Raw genomic sequence first — 21,646 nt, forward strand, 5'->3', positions numbered from 1 at the left:
CTGGGAGATGACTAAGAACCATTACATAGAATTCCCAATCCCTCTATTTTTGTCCGCCTGCATTTTTGATTTCCTTCACAGGCTAATAGTACACTATTTCAAAGTCTGATTTTTTTTGTACAGCCAAATAACTGTTAGGACATGTATACTTACACTGTATTTAATTTATACTTTAACATTTAACATGTATTGGTCAACCTGCCATTGGGGGGGAGGGGATGGGAGGAAGGAAGGGAAAAACTGGAACAAAAGGTCTGGCAATTGTCAATGATGTAAAATTACCCATGCATATAACTTGTAAATAAAAAGCTATAAGAAAAAAAGAAATTATCTTCAACTATTGTGCTTTTACTATTGCTCCCTGTAACTTGTTTATTTCTTCTTTGAAGTGTTTAGATGCTGTACCATTTGGTGCATATGTTAAATGCTGTGATTTGTTCATCACCAATGTACTTTGAACATAATATTGTTTTCTGTTCTCTTTCAATCTTGTCTATTTTTGCTGTTGTCCTACCTAACATCATGATAGCTATACCCGATTTTTGCTTGTTTGTTTAGGTGAAGCATAATAGTTTATTCCAGCCTCTTATTTTAAGTCAGTGTGAATGTTTCAAGTGCAGATTTTGCTTTCTAATCCATTCTTCTACTTTTCTGTTTTAGAGATGAATTACTCTGCTCACAGTTATATAGCATATTTTCCTCCATCCTATTCTCTTGAAGTTTTTTTTCTTTTAAATTTTTTATTACATTTAGAGTTCTGAATTGTTTTCCTCTCCCTCCCAACCCTACAATAGAAAAGACGAACAGTACATATAGAGACAGGGAGGGATAGCGAGAGAAAGGGATAGAAAAGAGAGAGAGAGAGAGAGAGAGAGAGAGAGAGAGAGAGAGAAAGAAAGAAAAGAGAGAAAGAAAAGAGAGAAAGGGGGGGGGAGGGAGGTGTGGAACCATAAAATACATACTTCCATATATCAGTTCTTTCTCTGGAGGTGGATAGCATTTTCCATCATAAGTCCTTCATAGTTGATTTGAATGATTGATCATTACTCAGAACAGCTTAATCATTCAGTTATTCTTCAAACAATATTGCTGTTACTGCAATATAATGTTCTCTTGGTTCTGCTTATTTCACTTTTCATTATTTCATGCAAGAGTTTTTATGATTTTCTAACACCAACCTGCTTGTTATTTCTTACAGCATAGTTGTATCCCATTAACATCATATGCCACAACTTATTAGCCATTCCCCAATTTAAGGACATCCTCTCAATTTTCAACTCTTTGGCACCAGAAAGAAAGTTGCTATAAATATTATTGAACATAGAGATTCTTTTCCTTTTCCCCTGATCATCTTGGAAAACAGATGTAATAGTAGTACTTTTGAGTCTAGAAAGAGTATACAGTTTTATAATTCTTTGGGCATACTTCCCAAATGCTCTCCAAAATGACTGGATCAGTTCACAATTCCACCAACAGCATATATGTTCCAACTTTTCCACATCTCCAACATTTGTTATTTTCCCCTTCTGTCAGTTTAACCAACTTGATAGGTGTAGAATGATACCTCAGAGTTGTTTTGGCTAGCATTTCTCTAATCAAATGATTTAGATCATTTTTATATGACTATATATGTCTTTGATTTCATTTTCCAAAAACTGCTTTTTTATATTCTTTTGACCATTTAGCAAATGAAGAATGACTCCTTCTTAGAAATTTGACTCAGTTCTCTATATGTTTGAGATATGAGGCCTTTATCCAAAAAAAAAGTTACAAAAATATTTTCCCAGTTTTGTATCTCATAATGTTCTCTCTCGTTTATTCATAAATTCTTCTTCCTCATAAATCTGATAGCTAAAGTGTTTCTTGCTCCTCTAATTTACTTATTTATCTCCCTTTATGTCTAGGGCATGTATTCATTTTTACCTTATTTTGGTAAACAGTTTAAGATATTGATCTCTAGCTGGTTCTGCCAGATTTCTTTCCAATTTTCCCAGAAATTTTTACCAAATACTGAATTCTTTTCCCAAAAGCATATACCATTCTGTTTATCAAACACAAGATTACTATAATCATTTATTACTGTGTAATATATATATTTGCTCTATTCTACTGAGCCATCATTCTACTTTTTAACCAGTACCAGATAGTTTTGATTATTATCACTTTACAATAGTTTAAGATCTGGTACTGCTAGACTTCCTTTATTTATTTTTTTTCCCATTAATTCCTTTAATATTCTTGACCTTCTGTTCTTTCAAATGAATTTTATCACTTTTTCTAGCTTAATAAACTAATTCTTTGTAGTTTCACTGGAATGGCATTGAAAAAGTAGATTAATTTAGGCAGAAAAGTCATAAAAAATATCAGCTCAGTCCACCATACTGAATTATTTTTACAAAGAAGGTGGTGAGAGAGAAGGCACACTCAGGACTAGTGACCTTGGCTTGATGTAATCTTCTGCCCTTTGTCTAAACACCATCACAAGTTTTTACATTTTTTTCCTTTTGCCTTTTGAAACCCCCTCCCCCTCAATGATACTGGATCTAAAGTTTGTTTTCTATTGACTAATTCATATCGTAGTCCATCCACAACCTTATTCCCACCCCAATCTTACTCTCATTTGTTCCCTATTTACTTACATAAATGTTTGTGTGTTTGTTTTAAGATTAGGCTTCCCTCTCACCAGGCAGAAAGTACAGCGGCTACTCACAGACCCAATACTACTACTGGTTGGCATAGAAGTTTTCTGCTGGTTTGCTCCTCCTTAGGCAGCCCAGTAGCCCTCCACTCCCTGGGACTCACCATGTTGGTATTGAGATTATTGCAGACATCAGATTGGCTTTAGCTCCACCACAGCTCAAAATTCTTGAGCTCAAGTGATCCACTAGCTTCAGCCTCCCTAGTTAGCAGGGATTACAGGAGTGGTCAACCTTACTCGGTCTTAAATGTACTTCTATACCAAATTCTGTGTGTGTGTGTGTGTGTGTGTGTGTGCACGCGCATGTTCATTTTACCATCTTCAAATTGAAAATGAAATTTAAGTAATATTCACTTCTTCCCTCCCCAGCTTCTTCATTTTTATAATTATGTGCCCTGATCATGTGAGATAGTAAATTCTCCTACCCTGCCTTCCTAGTATACTTCTTTTCCCCTCCATTTTCTTTCTTCAAGATCATCAATAAAAAAGAAAAAAGAAAATTAAAACAAATATGCATAGTCCAGCAAAACAAGTGCCCACACTGGCCATGTCTAAAAACATCTCATTCATCTCTTTAACTCCATCACCTCCTTGGTAGCAGGTAGGTGGCATGATTTACCTTCAGGCTTCTGGACCCATGCCTTATCTTTGTATTGATCAGAGACTTAAAGTCCTTTGAAGTTGTTTTATTTTTTATAATGTTGTCAATGCATAAATTGTTCTAGATCTGCTACACCCTGTATCAGTTCAGAGGTCTTCTCAGTTTCCTCTGAAATGTCCACTTTATCATTTCATATGGCACAGTTTCATTACATTCATATACTATAATTTGTTTATCCATATCCCAATAGATACCCCTTTTGATTCCAATTTTTGACTACTTTGAAATAAGCTTTCCTAAGTTTTTTTTTTGTTTTTCTTTTTACATATGGATCTTTTTCCTCTTTCTTTGATCTCTTTGGGGTATAAACTATATAACTAGGTCAAAGGGTAAGCATCATTTAAAGTGACTTTTGGAACATGGCACAGATTGCTTTCCAGACTGGCTGGAACAGTTGGGAATCTTACCAACAATGCACAAGTGTACCTGTTTTCCTTCAGTTCTTTCAATATTTGTCCTTTACCTTTTTGTCATCGTTGCCCATCTGGAGTGTGAAGTGGAACCTCAGATTGCTTTAATTTGAATTTCTCTAGTTTTATTAATGATTTGAACCATTTTTTTCATATGGTTGGTGTTATCTTGGATTTCCTCCTCTGAAAACTGTTTGATCCTATTTTTTAACCATTTACCTATGTTTTTCATTTTTATACCAATTATTTGATTTTTCCCTTTTTGAAAAAAATCAGATTAGTTCTTTATTTTATTAGCTTTAAAAAAACAGCTTCAAGTTTATTTATTAACTCGATGATCATTTTGCTTTCAATTTTATTCATCTATTTTTTAATTTTCAAAATTATTATTTTATTGCTTAGTTGGGGGCAAAGCTGAATTTTTCTTTGAGGCTTTGGCTTACATATGTTGTGGTGTTCTTCTCTTGTTGTGAGTTGGTGTCTTGAGTGGCTCTGGCTCCATAACGGCTCTTTAGAGTGAGTTTTTGTTTGTTTACTCATTGCAAACTTACTTCCTGAATTGGGATTTTGTGTAAAGCCATGCTCTACATGCATACCTATAACACGTCTTACATTGAACCCAAACTGTACTCTGTGAGGTCCTGAAACTGCTTCTCCAGGTACTGAATGCTGTATTTATCAAGGATGCTAAAATCAGCTCATACCAGGGAATTGCCAACTTTCAGTTCTCCCCACATATTCTCCTCTGAGCAGCATAACTTAAGGCTTGCCTCTGGTTGAAATTCCAGTAGACAGCTGCTAACCACAGCTCATCAAGTAGATGGAAGAATGTACAAATTCTGAGCAATACAACTGCAGTCTTGTCCCTGCTCTCTCTGTTCACCATTTTGAATACTCAGCTGCAGGCCTATGAACTAAATCATAATCTTGTTCTAGGGTCAGAGAAACAGAGCTAGAAGCTCCCCCCGATCCACACTCCTTGTCTTGGTACACAGATTTAGGACCTAGTCTCCACCTTTCCTCAACACTGCTGTGGTCATACTGATACAGCTTCAGGGCCCAACCTCATTCCATTTAAAAGAAGGTTCTGTGAGGACCTTGCCAACTGGACTATCTCTCCAGTTCCCAAAGGCCTCTGGCTATCTCTCTGTGCTGAAAAAAAAATTGGCCTTTCTGTAGTGTGGTGCTAAAAGTACTTCCTTAACCTTGTTGGAATAATCGTGGGAGAGAGCGAGCTATGTGTTTCTCCTTGTGCTGCCATCTTTACTGATCTCCTATTTCTATCATTTCAATGCAAATCTAAAACTTAATTCTAAAATTAAGTCAGCAGAGGATTTGTGTGCAAACAATATTTCAAATAGAACTTTTTCTTAAGAATAACTCTTTTATATGGTATTTGATAAAGCTCTATGGATTGTCTTTATGACACCCTCATAAGGAGGCACAGTTACCCCTCTCTAAAAGTTAACTGAGATATAGAGGACTTAAGTGGCTTGGCCAAAATCACACAGTTCAAAGGTGGCAGAGCCAGAATTAAAGGTCAGGCCTCTCCAGACTCCCAAGGTCTTGGTTCTTTCCTTAAGCACCAATCCAGGCTGTGATGTTGGATACACTCAAAGGCCATTGTAATTTACACATTCATTTGCTTCTTGATTAAATCTCCTCTCTGCTCTTATAAAGTTGCTAATATTTTGTTTCAAATTACCATCACTAGACAAGAGTGCCTCTTCATGTATATAAAGTATACATGTTTTAGGACATGACCTAAGTGACATCTATTTTGGCTACTCTCAGACCCTTCTGTACTTTCTTTCCATTTTTTTGTTTAGTATCTGGGTAACTTAAGGTTACTGACTAAGCAAGCAAAGTATTTCATAACAGGAACACTCAATGGAAACGTGTTGGAATTGCATAAGCTATCCCCCACACAAGTTGAAAGTGGTGCCCATACACCCAGGGAAGCAAGAGACATACAGACACACACCTTTCTCAGCTCCTGGATTATGGAAGAAAGGCGATCATTTTCTGCGGATGTATTAGTCACAAGAAATCTCATTTGTTTAATGTCATTCTGCAACTCTTCAATTCTCTCCATCAGCTTTGCCTCCTTGGAAGCGGTTTCTAGCAGTAAGCATTCTTCTCTGTTCTCTCCATCATATGTGGCCCGCTTATGGTTGCTATGACATTCTGCTAATGCCTACAATGGACAAAGAAGACAGCCATTTTGAAAACAGACTAAAGATGAGATTTACAACTAAAGTACTGCACTATGTAGTATAAGAATATTAAATCATAACTCAAAGGGATGTGTCTTCTCAAATAACTACTTTTTCCAATGACAAATCAGTAAGTAGTTATTGCATACCTATGACATGTCTTACATTAAAAGAGACAAGAATAGTAAGAGCTAAAAACTGAGCACTATTTAAAGTGCAGCTAGCTTACAAATTAGTTGATAAAATAAAAATTTTAACCATTCCCTCCCTCAAAAAACACCTCCACATATAAATTAAATATATTAAAAGAATCCAACAAAGAGAATGAATTAAGCAAAGTGATTAACTAAAGAAAGTTTGATTTGGGATCTGTTTTTAATTTTTTTATACAAAGGAAGCCAGACACAGAAAAGAAGCAGAGAGAGAGAGATAGTCTTGTAAGGTACTTCCTACCCTCTCCTGGGCCACTAATGGCTCAGAGTAGATGTTTCCTGTTTACCTGTTTCAGTTGATGCAGTTCCAGCCTATGGGACTCTAGCTCTGTTTCCAAGTCCCCATATTTCTGTTTCAAGTCGGCATTTTCCTCGAGCACTGCCAGGCCATATGTTGCAGCCTGGACTTTCTCCTGGGTTGTCTCCTGCAGCTCGCCGGATAACCGTTCCACTTCTGCTCTCAGAAGTGCCAAGATCCTTTCCTGTTCCATTGGGGATAAGCTGGGCCGCTGCCTGCCAAGTAGAAGCCAAGAAATCAGTACCTTGTCACAGGAGAAGCCCTTAAGGAGATTTATCGAGCACACAGTTAAACAAATGCAGGATTCATAGGGAAAACCTAAACATACAGTTTGGCATGGGGTGGGAAGAGTGCAGAGGACAAGGTACATTCTAATGATAGTAGTTACTTAAAAAAACCTTAAACTTAAAAACTTAAAAAAAAAAAAAAGGCTGGGGGTAAGGATTCATAAAAAGAACCCAGAAAATATGTAGAGTTCAAGGGACAAAGCTAGTCACTTAGAATATCTCCACTATTCCTTTATTTAAAAAAATGAATAAACAGGGGGAGAGGGATAGGAAAATGACAAAATGGAGGATCTTGATTCATAAGCAGATATCACAAGAAAACGAAATGTTTCTCATTCATTCCATAATGGGTCACTGAATTGCAGTGAGGCAGGGGGCCGCTAGCTCAAGGGGGAAGAAACCAGTGCCATAATATAAAGGCCTTAATAAATGTTGATGAGCTAATTGTACAATATTTCAGAGTCTGATTCTTTTTGTACAGCAAAAAGTTTGGTCATGTAAAAAAAAATAAGAAAAGAAAAAAGTATTGGGATTTATGTTTGTATCTTGGAATGTTTTTTTTTTTTTTTTGAAAACTACTACTAGAATGTGGATGTATATCATTTTCTAGATGTTTCTTGGAAATATGTAATTTTATATTTGCAAGCAAATTTGCTCATTATGTAGTTGTCTGATATAAGCAAGAAAAGAAAAATCTCATTTCTGCATAAAAAAAAATGCCATTCCCTTATGTCTATCTTTGTAAAATTTCCAAAATAAGTTCTGACTATTGTAATGTTAGCTCTGTGATAATCAAGGTTGAAAGATGTTATACATCAAATCTGAGGATCACAGACTTATTTTTATATCACCGAAAATGTATATATATTATCACATTATAATTAGTAATACCTTATAATTCAATATAGCTTTATTTGATGTTAGATAAACTAAAAGAAAATTATTTGTAAGATAATTGTTTATAAAGACTATTTACTTAACTGGCATGATTCTTTTTGTTAATGTGAATTCACCTAACTTCCTCTGCTATAGCTAATAATATCACCAAAGCATTTCACAATTAAAAAATAAATAAATAAATGTTGATGGACAAAAATGAGAAAGCAATTTAAGATTTTAAATTAAATTTTTTAAAATTTAAGATAAAAAACTTTTCAATCATCCATGTTTTAAACTAATAAAAGGAAATATTTAAGCTAATAAAAGGAATTATTTTAAAAATAATATGTGGGTACAAACTGAATACAAGTGGTGGGTGTCCCAAGTGTCTTAGTGCAATTTTGTTGTTCAGTCATTTTTCAATCATATTTGACTTTTCATGAACCCATTTGGGGTTTTCTTGGCAAAAATACTGGAATGGTTTTCTATTTCCTTCTCTAACTCATTTTACAATTAAGGAAACTGAGGCCAACAAGATTAAGTAACTTAAGTGACAGGGTCACACAGCTAATGGTCTGAGTCCAGATTTGAACTCTGAAAAAAGAGTCTTCCTGATTCCAGGCCCTGCACTATGCGCCACCTAGTGCAGTTTTACGTTTTAATAACTTCAGAATGATATAAAAAATATTTTTAATCATTTGAAATTTTAATTATTTAATTTTATTTAAAATTTAACTTTGAGAATTTTGAATCAATGAATTTATTATTAAAATTAAATTAAATTTTTACTTCAGTTCTTCTAAAGAGGACAATGAAGAAAAGTCAACTGTGTTGTTTGATTAGTTGAAAAATAGGAGAAATTTCGTTTTGCATTATAAAAAAAGAGGTTTCCTATGGAAATTTAATAATTGAATGAAAATTGGTTGAATTCAGGAGAAGCCTAGATCCAAGAGATATCAAGCATATGAAAAGACTGTGGCTGAAACTGAAAGGGTATTTCTACAAAATCAGTTCATTATATGTTTGTTGAAATGACAGCGATGCACATAATTCCAATAGCCTATGTCACAGCTGTTCAAATACTCTTGGGAGAAGGATTTCTAGGCAAGTTTAGACTTCGGTCAACTGATGACATCAAAAATGGAAAAATTCCAATGGCAGATGTGATGAAGTGACTGTCTGATGAAGCAGTTTTCCACATAAGTGGCAAAGTTAACCATCACAACTGCCATATTTGGGGCCCAGAAAGTCCTAAGGAATCTGATAACAAAAAAGAAAGCCCCTGAGTTCATGTTTGGTGCACTATTTATAATCCTTGCCCCCTCCCCTTTTTTGGGGGAAAGTCAACAGTGGATCTTACTTAGCAACATTTCCAAATTTTTTCTTTCTCAAACTGTAGAAGCTACATCTATTTAACAATATTTTCCAACAAGACAGAGCACCTTGTCATTATGCATTGTGTGAGTGACACCTTTTGAATGATAGCATCTCAGTCCAGTGGATCTATAGAGAAAGCCATTTTGTTTGGCCTTCTTATTTATCCCTATTAAATTTTTTCCTGTGTGGCCAGGATCATGTCAAAATTGTTGGTGTGCATCAAAACTTGTTCTTTGGATGACTAAGTCTAGAATTACAAATGCAATCCTTTTTGTCAGTGAATAGCAGTTAAAATACAAAAATCATCTAGAGCAAAGCATTACACAAGATGGTGATTATGTTGAATTTTATTGAGAAAGATCAACATTTAAACAATTAATCTTTCAAATTTTTTTCCTGAGTCTGTGGCATTCATACTTCTGAAATTATTAAAGCATGACTCAATATCTCCTGGATCTAGGCTGGTCATGAACTGAATCAGTCCTTTAATTTTTTTCATCCAAATATTAAATTTTGGGCAGAGGGGATCCTTTTATTAATTTAAAATATTAAACTTTCAAATGATTTTTTTGGTAATTTTGTAGAATTTCTATTTCCAAAGTTATTAAAGCTTAAGACTTCACTAAGACTTTCAGCATAAGGCATCTTGGTTCTTCGTTTTTTGGTTATTGGCTTTTTTAAAAAAAGAAAATAACCCCATTTCTTCCAATGCAAGAAAGCTAAGTTTTAGTAGATGAATTGCCTAAGTTTTCTTCCCAAAAATAAACATCAAAATGCTGTTAACTCCTTTTAAGCATTTTTGGAATTCCCCTTACCACTACATAATACTAAGTCATACAATAAGCATTTCTTACATAAAGTGGTCATTCTAAGGGCAAAACAGAGGCATCCTCCAGAAGGACCACAAAAGGACACTTTCTGAATCATAAACATTACCATCCCCACCAACACCAATTCAACCCACTTTTATCATTATTCCCTTCTACAATCCTCATCTCCCATGAAGACTGCATAACACAGGTCCACTTTCAAGAGGGTGGTGAGGAAGACCTCTGCTACTTTCCCTTGCCATCTCCAAATCTATATATATAGATATATAGATATAAATATATCTATATATCTCTATCCATATCTATCTATCCCAGTGGGGGTCTGCCTTAGGACCATCTTTAGTACTGGTCTTCCCTCAAGAGCTCTTCCACCTTTTTATTCCAAATAACTACAAAATGCATAAACTATATAGGAATCAACATCTCAAAACACATAAAAAACCCAATATAGATTCAGTTGCAAGTTCTTAAAAGAAATAAGGAACAACCTAAATAGATGGGAAAATATTCAGTGTAGGAGAATATTCATTGTCCATGGCTAGACCATGCCAACATAATAAAAAGGACAAATATGAAAAATGACAAAAATGAAAATGTTTTAATGCGATACCAAATTACCCTGCATATACTTTGCAATGTTTAATAAAATGATAACAAAATTTATTTGGAAAAACAAAAGATCTAGAATACCAAGGCAAATGATGAAAAGGACAAAAGGGAAATAGCACTTCCAGACCTCAGACTATATTATAAAAGTATTCATCAAATTCATCTGGTTATTAGTTTTAAAAAAAGATATAAATCAACGAAACAGACTAAACAAGAGAGCATCAGAAATAATAAAACTCAATAAGCCCGGGCTTGATAGAATGGAGAATATTAATTACCTAGGAAAAAGATTCCTTATTTGATTAAAACTGTTAGAAAAACTGGAAAGCTGTCTGGCAAAAATGAGGCTTAGATTAGTATCATATACTCTGCTCCACCATACCTTCTAAATGGGTATGACCTTAATATGAAAGATGATACTATAAAAAAATTAGTTAAGAAACAGATCATATAGTTTCACAGGTATGGCTAAGAAACATATTCTTTCTGCATGGACAATACTACTTTATAGGATAAGAAGTGATTGAATGAGAAAAAAATCTTTGTATCAAATTTCTCTGATAAGATTTTGCTACGTAAGATATATAAACGTGTGTGTATGTGTGGTTGAATAATGTAAAGGGTTCCCTGAATTTGCTTTTGAGTTGCCATATTTTCTAGAAACACTGAACCCAGAGTATTCAAGAGGACCTGAATTCTGAAGCCCCATACCCCTCCCCTCCAGCTCACATAATTTTTTGTTTGCATTGCAAACTGGATTCCTTGTGTGTCCCTGGGAGTCAAGACAGGTGCCAGTAAGTCTGCAGCAGACTGGGAAATTAATTGTGCAGCTGGGACCCTTGTAGATAAGCAGATCGTTCTATTTTTATAGTCTAACAATTCCAAGGGGAAAGATGTGGCTTTTGCCTTGCCTTCCCTTCAGGAGAAGTTTTGTCCTTTTCCCACTCCTACTGCTCTTTCCCTCCCTCCGTGCCCTTCCTCTTTTAGAAGAGATGTGTGGTTTTTCCTCCTTTCTTTGTCCTGCTGTTATAAAAATGCAAACTTCTGGATAGATTGTGAGATTCTTTGGGTTCTATATCCATGTTCGTTTCTTTTGTAATAAAATAAATAAAATAAAAATAGTTTTCATAAGTTTTGTGCATTCACCATTTACCAATAGACATATGGTCAAAGGATATTCAGTTATCAAAAGAAGAACTGCAAAGTATTTATGACCACATAAAAAATGCACCAAATCACTAATAATAAAAGAAATGCAAAGCAAAACAACCCTGAGGTTTGATCTCATACACTGCAAAAATTGACAAAAAAAAAAAAAAAAAAAAGACAAAAAAGGCAATATACACTAATACATTGTAGGTGGAATTGTGGTAATGTCCAAAAATGCTTATTTCTTTTTGCATCTTGAATCTATCAACTCTCTATCTGGAGGTGAATAGAATAATTCATAGGCAGCTAGGTAGAGCTGCATTGGTTAGAGAGTCAAGCCTAAAATTGGGAACTTATCTGCTTGTGTTCAAATCCAGCCTCAGGCACTCACCAGATATATAACCCAGGGCAAATCACTTAACTCTGTTTGCCTCCATTTGCTCATGCATAAAATGAGCTGGAGAAGGAAATGGGAAACCATTCTGCCAAGAAAACCCCAAATGAGGTCACAAAGAAAAACAACTGAAAAATAACAACAAAGTCATCAAAAATGAAAAAAAAATCCCCATTTACTTAAAATATTTATAACAGCTAAGAATTGGAAACAAAAGTACATGCACATCAACTGGAGATGGCTAAACAAAGTGTGGTACGTAAATGTCAAGGAATATTACTGTGCTGTTAAAAAAAATGATAGGGGTAATAATTTGCAGAGAGTTTGATGCATTTTTTCATGTGGTTATAAATACTTTGCAGTTCTTTTGATAACTGAATATCCTTTGACCATATGTCTATTGGTAAATGGTGAATGCACAAAACTTATGAAAACTATTTTTATTTTATTACAAAAGAAACGAACATGGATATAGAACCCAAAGAGTCTCACAATCTATCCAGAAGTTTGCATTTTTATAACAGCAGGATAAAGAAAGGAGGAAAACCCACAAATCTCTTCTAAAAGAGGAAGGGCACGGAGGGAGGGAAAGAGCAGTAGGAGTGGGGAAAGGACAAAACTTCTCCTGAAGGGAAGTGGAAAAATGTTTTGTGAACTTCGGTACAGTAAGCAGAGCCAAGAAAAAATATCCACAAGAATTATAAAAATATAAATGTAAACAACAAGGACACATCAAAAAACCAAAGGTAAATATAACAAAATCAAAAAGAAAAAGAATTCATAGGAAAAGACACCCACAACCTTCCCTTTTGTGGAGGTGAGAGTTCCACAGATAACATACATTGCACATATTTTCAGACTTTCTCAATGTACCAATCAGTTAATTGTGCTGACTTTTTTCCCTCTCTTAAAAAATATCATTTGTCATACAGAATGGCTCTCGGGGAGGGGAAGGAGAAGAAAGAGGCATAATTGTGGTGATGTAACAAACATATCAATAAAACCTTAATTCAAAAAAATCAAAAAGAATTTGGGGAATGATGTAGTCAGTCTTGCCCTTTGGAAAAATCAGTGAGACAACTGTGTAGTGGATGGATTGGAGAGGAGAAAGGCTGTAGTTAGGGACAGTAATTGGGAGGTTACCGAGTTTGTTCAGAGAAGAGGTAAGTAACAAAGGTCTGAACTTGGATGTTAGAAGTGAGAAGGTAGATGTAACATGTTGTTAAAGTAGAAAGGGTAGGATTTAGCAACTGAAAGGATATGAGGTGAGCGATTGAGGAACTGAGGTTCTGAATCTGGGAAATTAGAAAAATGGTTATGTCCTTGACATAAATAAGTTAAGTAAAGAAGAGGGTTAGAGAAATAATAGTATACTCTTTTGTTTTATATGTATTACACATCTTATATGTAATATTATATATTTATATGGTGTATATATTTCATATTTATTACATATATTTAGTTTACAATGTCTATTAGATATCCAGTTGGAAATGACTAATAGGCAACTAGAGATGTGGGATTGAAGACAAGAGACCTGAGAACCATTTGTCTTGAGAAAATAAAACCCAGAGGAGCTGATGAAGTTACTGGGGAATAGAAAAGAAAGAAGGTCCACTATAGAGAGGTAGTATAGAGCATACAAGGACATGGTAAGAGGGAGCCTGCAAAGGAGAATAAAATAGCGAGCAGTCAGGTCATCAATTCTCCCATAATCCACAGCAGCTCTTCCAAACCTTTTCACCTCTCCACAAACCTCCCACAGCTTCCCTTCCACCTCCCCCACCCCTAGCCCCCAGCTGAACTCTTGGCTTCGTATTTTACAGATAAAATGGAGGCCATTTGCTACAAACTTTGTTTTCTCAGTCTTCTTCACCTCCTACAGTTCAAATGCTTTCTGCCATTCACTCCTCTTTCACCAGTCTCATGTGAAAAGAGATGTGGCCTTACTTCTTACCAAGGCTACTCATTCAAGTGACCCCAGTTCATCTTGCCCCCTCCAACAGATTACCCCCTGGCACCTCTATTTTCTTTACTTTGTTTCAATCTTTCCCTCTCTACTGACTTCTTTCCTACTACCTACAAACATGCCCATGTCTCTTCCATCCTGGAAAAAAAACTCACTTGATCCTTTAATCAATGCTTTCTATCTCTTCTGTCCTTTGTAGCTAACCTCCTGATGCCTTCGCTTTCTCTGCTCCCAAACTCTTCATAATTCCTTCTAACTTTTATCATTCCACTGATACTCCTCACCAAATAATCTCACTGCCAAATCCAATTCAACTGACCTTTAACTCAATCTTCATTCTTCTTGATTCTCTACATCCTTTGACACTCGATCACTCTTTTCTCTTTGATATCCTTTTCTTTCTAGGTATTTGGGACACCACCCCCTCTTACTTCTTCTTATGAGATTGATCTTTCCTCTCCTTTACTGGATCCTCTGCAGGTCATGCCTTCTAAACACAGGTGTCTCCAAGGGTTTTGTGCTGCACTCACTTCTCTTCTCCTTCTGTACTACTTCACCAATTAATTAATGCCTATTATGGCATCGTGATAAACACTGTTCATCAATATCCCTTTTATCACCATCTCTATGCCGATGAATCTCAAAACTAACTAGATAGCCCTAAGCCCTCTGCAGACCTGCAATTTCAAATTTCCAAATGCTAGGTAGATATCTTAAACTCAACATATTAAAAAATGAATCATTATCTTTTCCCCTAAACCAATGGTTCTCAAACTTTTGTTCTCAGTATCTTCATGTTGTTAAAAAACTATGGAGGATCTCTTCAAAGAATTTCTGTTCACATGGGTTATATTTATAGCTATTTACTATATTAGAAATAAAAAATGATTTTGAATTTGTAGACCCTCTGCAAGGGTTTCAGAGACCCCAACAATTTTTTGGACTAAGCTTTGAGGACCACTGGCCTAAACCCTTAATTACCATTTCTACATGGATGATTCCTAAATCTGGATATCCTGGTCTTAATCCCTTTGCTGACCTCCCATCTTGAAATTCTACATGCCAGGTAGATATCCTAAACTCAACTAAGACATCTTAAATTCAACATGTTCAAATTTGAATTATCTTTTCCCAAAACTCCCCCCTTAACTGCTATCTCTATATGATGATTTTAAAATCTACCTAGCCAGCCCTCATCCTTTCTTTCACTGATTCTGAATCTCTAGTTTCCAAATTACTGGTGGATCTTAAATTCTTAAATATACTGAATTTTACATATTCAAAATTAATAATTACCTTTCCCCCCCCCACCCCATCCCCGTTATTCCTTTCCACATTACTTTAGAGGGCAACAGCACCCTCCCAATCTCTCAAGCTGAAACCTAGGAGTCATCCTCCACTCCTAACTATCACCCCCTTACACCCCATATCTAGTCTGTTGCCAGGGACTGTCGATTTTACCTTAGCAACAGCTCTGACATGCTCTCTTCTATGCTCTGATACTGCCACCACCCTGGTGCAGGGCCTCATTATATATTGCAATAGCCTGCTGGTGTGGTTGCTGCCTCCACTTCAATCCCTCTTCCATTAGCCACTAAAGATTTTCTTATAGCACGGGTCTGACAACATCACTCACTTCCACTCAATAAATTCTAGAAGCTTCCAACTGCTTCAGGAACAAATACAAAATGCTCTGTTTGGCATTCAAAGCCCTCATAACCTAACCCCCTCCTACCTTTTCGATAGCCAATTACCTAACATTATCCCTTATTCCTTTTTCCATATTCAGGAGACATTGACCTTCTAGCTGTTCCAGGAGCAAGACCTTCCATTTCTTGGTCCCACGCATTCTCTATGGCTTCCTCCATTCCTGGAAAGGTTTCTTTTCCTGTTCTGGCTACTACTGGCTTCTACCTTTTACTGGAAGCCTTCCCCAACCCCTCTTAATTCGAGTGCCTTTCCTCTCCTATTATCTCCTATTCATCCCAAATATAGCTTATTTGCATATATTTGTTTGCTTGTCTTCCCCTCTCCCCCCCACCCCCAGACTGTGTTCTCTTCGAGACTCTTTTTATTTCCCCAGCTATTAGCACAGAGCTCGGCGCATAGTAGGGATTTAATGCTCATTAACTGACTAGAAGCTACAAATTAAAGGCGATAGGATTTTGCTATCTATACTGATGACAGAGGATCACAACTTTTGAACCATTTTCCTCTACATCGGAGAAGGAATATTAGCTGGGGGGAGGGGGTTTTGAAAAAGGAGACTGTCGGCAAATAAAAGTTAACAAGCATTTTTTTAAGCCTTACTATGTGCTACGTTATCTAAACCAGTTGTTTTCATAGTTAGGGAGGTTTTGTGAGAAAAATGAGTCTCCTGTGCGATGAACCCGCCCCATCTTGGGTGGGGTGGCGGGTAGACGTTGTGGCTATGAATAAATTAACAAATATCTAGGTCCCCCCTTATTTCCCAATCTTCCACCTTACCTTTCCATGAGAGCTTCGGAACGCCAGACCAAAATAAGTTGCGCAGCTGCTTTTCCTCCTACCTGGGTGGGGCAAGCCTTCCAACCCGCAGCTCAGACAGCCGTGGGCGGACGGGCTTGACGGCCACAGGTAGCCGGCGCAGCCGCGTGGACCCGCAGCTTTGGTCTTCGCCGGCGCGCGTGCGCGGTGTTAGGGTGTGAGCCACGCCCCTTCTCCCGCCCCCTTCAGAGCTCCACCCAGGGCTGCGGGGACCGGCTTCACTTTCGTCACTCTTCCGGCTCCTTCGAGAGAGGAGTGGACCTGGAGGGATGGCTAGCCTGCTGCCCCCTCCCCACTTACATATACTAGCATACTTCCTGAGGCCGGGGCAAGCTCTCTCTCAGCCCGTTGAGCCCGGCGCGGTGGTTTGAAACTCCTCTAGCGTCTAAGGGTCCCCTCGGGCTACAGCTAGGATAACGATTTGCCGGCTCGCTTGTCCCGCCCCCTTCTCTCGCCCGTCCCCCTAGCGCGCCTCTTGGAGAGCAGGAAAACTGATTGGCAAGGCCCGCCGTCGAAAGAACCAATTAGAAACGCATTCTCTCTCTGACCTATCTAATTCCCTCCCCTCAATGCCGCAGTGCTTCGCTTGGTGCGACGGTCTATCCGCAGTGTCGGCCCTATTTTCTTTAGTCTGGACCCGCCTCCGAGGCCTTGTCCCGCCTCCGGCGGTCCGACGATATAGGGAAGGGGGCGGGGTAGGTGTCGAGGGTGCGAAAGGGACGCGGAACCTGGCGGAAGTGCGATGCAGCCCCGAGTGGCTACCGTTTGGGACGAGCCCGAGCCCATGACGTAGGGAACGAAGCCCCCGACTTGGGGCTGAAGGGGCATTTGGAATAGCCGCAACCTTGGCTCTGACCGCTTGGGCACGAGCTTTATTATGGGCTGACATAATTGACCCAATTGGTACAGGACCGAGTAGGAGGGCCGATGAGTTAGAGGACTCCACAAAAGTGGGAGAGACCGCCCCCTCCCCCCGTAACGTTGTTCTGGAAACCATAATATGTAGAGGAAAAAGATTAGGGCGGTATTGTGTGCCAAAGCCTGGATGAGGCATTGCTGGCTGTAAGTGCTGGAGAAATACCCTACCCCCTAGGGGTCAGGGGTGAGACCCCCCCCCCCCGAGCTCCCCAGAGAAGGATAGGGAGGCTGACCCCATCGCAGGCGTGGACAGCCGTTGGGAGGAAGGGAGAATGGGACCAACTTGTTCAAGTAAACATCTCTTAGGATAAGCATTTGGTACAGTGAGGAACAGCTAAAGGGCTGACTCCACAAGCCCTGAGTTCCAGAGGTTCTCTAACGTTGGCTGTGTAGCCATCAACTCCCCCCACAAGTCCTTATTATGTACCCACTGTGAGCTAGACTTTGGGGATAGCATACAAAAGGAGCTCAGACTTCTGCATAAGATTTGTAAAAGATATATTATCTCATCAAATCCTTACATCGATTCCTTAAAAGAAGTTAAATTACTATTCTTCACTTTTCAGCTCAGGAAACGAGTATTTGAGGCAGGATTTGAAGTCGGGAATTCCAGACTCCAGGTCCAGTATTCTACTCACTTTGTCAGGTTGCTTCTAAAACTACTGAAATACAAATAAGTTTCTGCTGAAGGCAGCTGCATAATCATAGTGGGGATTGGGAAAACCCAAATTCAAATGTGGCAAGTCATTTAACCTCTTCCTTCCTTCAACAATAAAATGGAGACTATAATAGCAACTACCTCATAGGATTATTGTGAGGATCAAATGGGATACATGGGGGTATCTGGTACATAAGACTTAAAATAACTGTTTATTTTCTTCTTTCCCTTGTTATTTGTGGAATTTCCACACCAGAAATTCCCCAAATGGGTTGGGAAACAAAAAAACCCACCATGATCATTTCATTTTGCCTCCACAAAGCCCATTTTTGATAAAAGTTCCAGAGAGACAAATAGGGCCCACCCTTGTTCGCATCTAATTAACTAGGAAAGAAGTGTTTAAACCCTGACTACTCAAGGAATAGTCAATTTAGAGCAAGACCTGGGGTGACATTTTACCCAAAGTAGACAAAGCTGCTCCCCTTACTAAAGGAATGGATAGATTAGATAGGACTTGCCCATTCTTCCCCCAAAAGCCTTAGTCATTTTTATTTCCCAAAACCAACCTGCCTGCCAACTAAAATGTCTCTGGAGGAATAAGATGGAAAACAAAATAGGGGCTTTCACCCAATCTTCCATCAGCATTGCTTGCAAAGTTAACATGTGAGCTTCTTGAGTCAAAGAAGCCTTTCTCATGTAGTCTCTCTCCCCCTGATTTTATAACACCTAAAACAGAGCTATACGTGGATAAAATGGACACTCTTAACTGCCAAAGGTGTGCAGTTGAGTTACCCATTCTATGGCCCATTTCTTCCAAGACAACAGTTAATAGCTTTGGACTTGAGAAAGAATGGCTTTAGTACATGAACTAGAAAAAAAAAAGGAATCCTAGTGTAGAAGATCCTATGCTGGTCCTGAAGTTAATAAAACCAGGGTTCGAATCCAGCCTCAGATGCTGGGCTGAGTCACTGAACAAGTAAATTCAATAAGCTCAGCCCAGGTTTCTTTTATAAAATAAAAAAAAGCACCTATTTTACTAGGGTTGTTGTGAATGTCAAATAAAATAAATCAAGAACTTTATAAACTTTAAAATACATGGCTTTTTGTTCTTCTTTGTGATCCCTTTCGGGGTTTTCTTGGCAAAGATACTGGAATGGTTTACCATTTCCTTTTCCAACTCATTTTACAATTAAGGAAACTGAAGCAAACGGGGGAAGTGACTTGCTCAGGATCACACAGTTCAGATGCATCTGAGGTTAGATTTGAACTCCAGGCCTGGCACTCTTCTCTGCTTCAGGATCATTTTGCTGCCCTAAAGATAGATGCCTATGTACATATTTTGTTCTATTTAGGGTAGCAGCTAACTCTCACATATCCTTGGTAAAATTTCACCAACTTGTTTCAGGCCAATTCCAATAGATTTGTGATGGATAGAGCCATTTGCATCCAGAAAGAGGACTGTGGGGACTAAATATGGATCACGATGTAGTATTTTCACTTTTTTGTTGTTTGCTTGCTTTTTGTTTTCTTTCTCATTTTTTTCCTTTCTGATCTGATTTTTCTTGTGCAGCATGATAAATGGGGAAATATGTGTAGAAGAATTGCACATTCCAGATATCTAGACCTCCCCTAGCAGTCTAGGGGAGGGGTGAGGAGAAGGGAAGGAGAAAATTTTGGAACACAAGGTTTTGCAAGGGTGAATATTGAAAACTATCTTTGCATATATTTTTAAAATAAAAAGCTATTATTTAATAAGAAAAAAAAGTTAGCCAACTGCAGATTTGGAGCAAGGGCCAATGGTGAAAATACTAACAAGAACAAAAGGACATGGGAAAAAACCAGGAAGGTATTATTCAAACTTGAGGGGTGGCATGGTATGGGGTCTTGTAACTGAATGTAGGGGTTGTGAAATTATGTTTATTTTCAGTAAATGTTTGATTTGTAGATGCCTATATTTGTGTGTGTGTATTTGAATATACCTATATACCTGGGGTCATGTAAAAATGTTTTAGGTGAAAAGGGGTCATGAGAAATAATTGTCTGGACATGTATACATATATTGTATTTAACTTATACTTCAACACATTTAACATGTCTACCTGCCATCTCGGGGAGTGAGTGGGGGGAAGAAGGGGAAAAGTTGGAACAAAAGGTCTTGCAATTGTCAATGCTGAAAAATTACCCATGCATATATCTTGTAAATAAAAAGCTATAATAAAAAAAATTTCTTCATCTGAAAAAAAAAAAAAGAAAAGGGGTTAGGAGGGGGAAAAGAAGAGCTGACTTAGTGGATAAAGTGTCCAGATTTGGAGTCAGAAAGTTCTGGAGACAAGGTCTCACCTTTATCATGTACTCAAAAATCTAAAGGTTACTTAATAGTATGGATCCTCTCCACATATATGCCACTTTCAAAGAGGCATATGGAAGGACATTCAAGGCCATAATTAGATATACAGCAATGATTTGGTATAACTTTTTGGGAAAAAAAAACCCTTTTTTTTCAGGCTTTAAAGAAAAAAATCTTGGTAGATTGGAAATTGGTAAAACTCAGTTTTCTACTCTTTGGTAGAAACACTTGGGATGACAATGAAAGTTGACCTAAGTCAAGAATGCAGATTCAGAAGCAATAAATAACATCAGTTCTTTAATACCTTTTTATTGTTGACTCACATCCGCAAGGGTCTTGCTATAATTAAGTAAGTAGTCTTAGTTTGGACACCTAGAAAGCGAAACAGTTAAGAGAGCTCACAACACATAAGAACCACAAGATGGCATAGATTGACCAGAACTAGTGGGTTGGTTTTGTTTGTTTGTTTTGTATAATCTCCTTGTAGAAGGAATATAGCAAGGGAAGTTGTACATCATAAAAAATTCTCAATCCTGTTTTATGGTCCCAGAAAATGAGACCTGAAATGCAGGCAGTTTATGAAAATAAGAGGCAACTTCATTAATCCACTGTTTGGGAAGTTACAGGTATGCTATTGTTTCATGCAAGTTTGAACTGGGGAAAAAGAATAGTAGAATTTCTTTGCCATCCACACTGTTCAGTCTTCACATGCAAAATCACACTTTTAGAAATTACAAATAAAATAAGTACACCCATCTACTCTACTCTCTCCCCCCAACTCCCATTACTTCTAGACTTCTTATCAGAACACTTACACCCTATATAGTGAAAAGTTATAGCAGCATTTCTATGCACAATAAACACTTCAACAAGAACTTAAAGAACCTAGAGCTGCTGAAGAACAACCAGAAAAAGCATTAGCTGCCCTTGTTATTAAAAAAAAAAAATCACATTTTTCAAACTGTGACTTCAAAAACTCCACAAAGATGTCAACTTCATAAACTACAGCTGACAAGGCTGATTTTTTTTTAAGTTGGTCACAACTGATTTCACAGCATTTACGATATATCTGGCACTAATACCAAACATATCAAGCAATTCTGCAGGTTTTCCACTTCGAGGCACCCCAGACACTGCCAGCTGATGAACAGTGATGTCAGACATACCAGAAACAGCTGCACACACAGCTTCCCCAATACCACCTAGAA

General features: G+C 37.6%; 2 protein-coding genes across 4 annotated transcripts in view; both read right to left on the bottom strand.

Annotated features, from left to right (window-relative positions):
* LOC100924694 (protein bicaudal D homolog 2) overlaps positions 1 to 16,955 on the bottom strand; it is a 41,696-nt gene extending 24,741 nt beyond the window's left edge. Inside the window, exons 1-3 of one of the 3 annotated variants that reach the window (XM_012553202.3) lie at positions 16,477 to 16,954; positions 6,485 to 6,710; positions 5,754 to 5,966 (exon numbers count right to left, since the gene is read on the bottom strand). In XM_012553202.3, coding sequence (XP_012408656.2) covers positions 5,754 to 5,966; positions 6,485 to 6,710; positions 16,477 to 16,484 — 447 coding nt within the window. In that variant the 5' untranslated portion in view covers positions 16,485 to 16,954. Of the gene's footprint in view, positions 1 to 5,753; positions 5,967 to 6,484; positions 6,711 to 16,476 lie in introns of all 3 variants that reach the window. The other 2 variants (XM_012553200.3, XM_023506886.2) reach the window with 2 other exon arrangements.
* Positions 16,956 to 20,722: 3,767 nt separating this feature from the next.
* The window catches only part of TKTL1 (transketolase like 1), a 32,037-nt gene continuing 31,113 nt past the window's right edge, over positions 20,723 to 21,646 (bottom strand). Inside the window, exon 14 of the mRNA XM_003774722.4 lies at positions 20,723 to 21,640. Coding sequence (XP_003774770.1) covers positions 21,441 to 21,640 — 200 coding nt within the window. The 3' untranslated portion in view covers positions 20,723 to 21,440. The remainder of the gene's footprint in view (positions 21,641 to 21,646) is intronic.

The sequence above is a fragment of the Sarcophilus harrisii genome, chromosome X (assembly GCF_902635505.1).
Source record: "Sarcophilus harrisii chromosome X, mSarHar1.11, whole genome shotgun sequence".
In the NCBI taxonomy this organism is placed as follows: domain Eukaryota; kingdom Metazoa; phylum Chordata; class Mammalia; order Dasyuromorphia; family Dasyuridae; genus Sarcophilus; species Sarcophilus harrisii.